At 30.2% G+C, this 1,608-nt stretch overlaps 1 protein-coding gene across 1 annotated transcript in view; it reads right to left on the bottom strand.

Moving 5' to 3' along the window:
• Nucleotides 1-6: 6 nt before the first annotated feature.
• LOC108749307 (GTPase HRas) overlaps nucleotides 7-1,608 on the bottom strand; it is a 3,329-nt gene continuing 1,727 nt past the window's right edge. The window contains exons 2-5 of the mRNA XM_018487908.1: nucleotides 1,171-1,362; nucleotides 837-980; nucleotides 558-764; nucleotides 7-408 (exon numbers count right to left, since the gene is read on the bottom strand). Of these exons, the coding sequence (XP_018343410.1) occupies nucleotides 322-408; nucleotides 558-764; nucleotides 837-980; nucleotides 1,171-1,299 (567 nt within the window). The 5' untranslated portion in view covers nucleotides 1,300-1,362 and the 3' untranslated portion in view covers nucleotides 7-321. The remainder of the gene's footprint in view (nucleotides 409-557; nucleotides 765-836; nucleotides 981-1,170; nucleotides 1,363-1,608) is intronic.

The raw sequence follows: 1,608 nt of genomic DNA, 5'->3' as shown, positions 1-1,608 counted from the left end.
TGCCAACATTAAATAACATGTAATTAAAAAAATCAATATTCTTTCATTCAATCAAGGGTTAAGACGCTTCAGTAATGGAATTGCATGGCAAGCTGCCAAAATGTAAACATTCTTATATGCAACATAAGCCCATTAGTAAAAACGTACTATTAGGTAATTTGTTCTTCTCTCTCAATGTATAGAAAAAATTGTGCTTGCAATTCATTACAATATTCTATAGGATAAGCTGTAAATATTTGTGCTGTGAACATAATGTAAGGCTTTTCATATCCTATTTTTACGTAGTAATCGAGTAAAAGTATATTGGTGTTATCCAAAGACTTATAAAATAAAGCATCGACGTTTCTTGTGCCCACTACTGCCAGGTGGTTTACCTGTACGTTCTTTATCTTTTCGTATTTCCCTGACCTGAAATGTATGACGGAACTTTGTCACTTGAAACTTTTCGCGAAACTATTTCAAACGTAGTTATGAAAATATGTTATGATTATTTTATCATGCTACTTGAAATGTATAATACTTTAAAGATATAGAGAAAGAAGAAAGTGTTTACTCACCAAAGTATAAAATGCATCGTCTACACCCATTCTCGTTTTCGCGGAAGTTTCTACAAATGGCACACCATACTGTCGCGCGACCTCTCTCGCTTGAGTCATGTTTACCGCCCAAGACTGTTGAAGATCACACTTATTTCCCACTAAGACCATTGGTACTTCTTCTGCATCTTTTACTCGTTTTATTTGTTCCCTATATGTACCAATATCCTGTAATATTGAACATGCAATGTAGTCATTTCAAAATCATAAACAAATTGCCTCTCTACCTAACATATTTACCTCAAAACTTTTAGCCGAATTTACAGCAAACACTAACAAGAATCCTTCTCCTGTTCTCATATACTGATCTCTCATTGCACTATATTCTTCTTGTCCAGCTGTGTCTAATATATCGAGAAGGCACGTTTCACCATCGATCACCACCTTTAACATTTTGAGATGTATTTAATGAAATAAAAAAAAAAACATAAGCTATAATTTTAAATCTTCTAGATTTCTACAGTATTAAAATATATTTGTTATTGATTAGATAGCAATAATTCAATAATTATGAAATAAATAATTATTAGAATTTGTTACAAAATCATGAAATAAATTAAGTTGGTTTGCTTACTTGTTTTCGATACGAGTCTTCGATCGTTGGATCATATTCATCGACAAAATGATTTTGTATGAGTTGGATGGTTAAAGCAGACTTTCCAACACCTCCAGCTCCAACTACCACGAGCTTATATTCCGTCATAATGTAATTTCTTAGCACAGCTTATGATTTGTATTATTTCTCTCTGATCACTTCTTGGATTGTCTGGTAATAATAAATACAAGACTGATATAATTATAATAAAATGATACATATATGTATATATATTCTTTTTTTATATTAATTTAATCTCTTTGCTAAGATTTTTTATATAATTTATTATTAAGAAGCCTCATTAAAAAAAATTAATTTTTTGTAGAAATCTCATTAGACAGATAAGATAAAGTAGATAAATAAAATCAAGGACATATATTTATATATATCCAGATGCTTCATATTAAAAAAAGTAGA

The sequence above is a fragment of the Trachymyrmex septentrionalis genome, unplaced genomic scaffold (assembly GCF_001594115.1).
Source record: "Trachymyrmex septentrionalis isolate Tsep2-gDNA-1 unplaced genomic scaffold, Tsep1.0 scaffold29, whole genome shotgun sequence".
NCBI classification, from domain to species: Eukaryota; Metazoa; Arthropoda; class Insecta; order Hymenoptera; family Formicidae; genus Trachymyrmex; species Trachymyrmex septentrionalis.
This window is presented reverse-complemented; position numbering and strand designations above follow the sequence as displayed.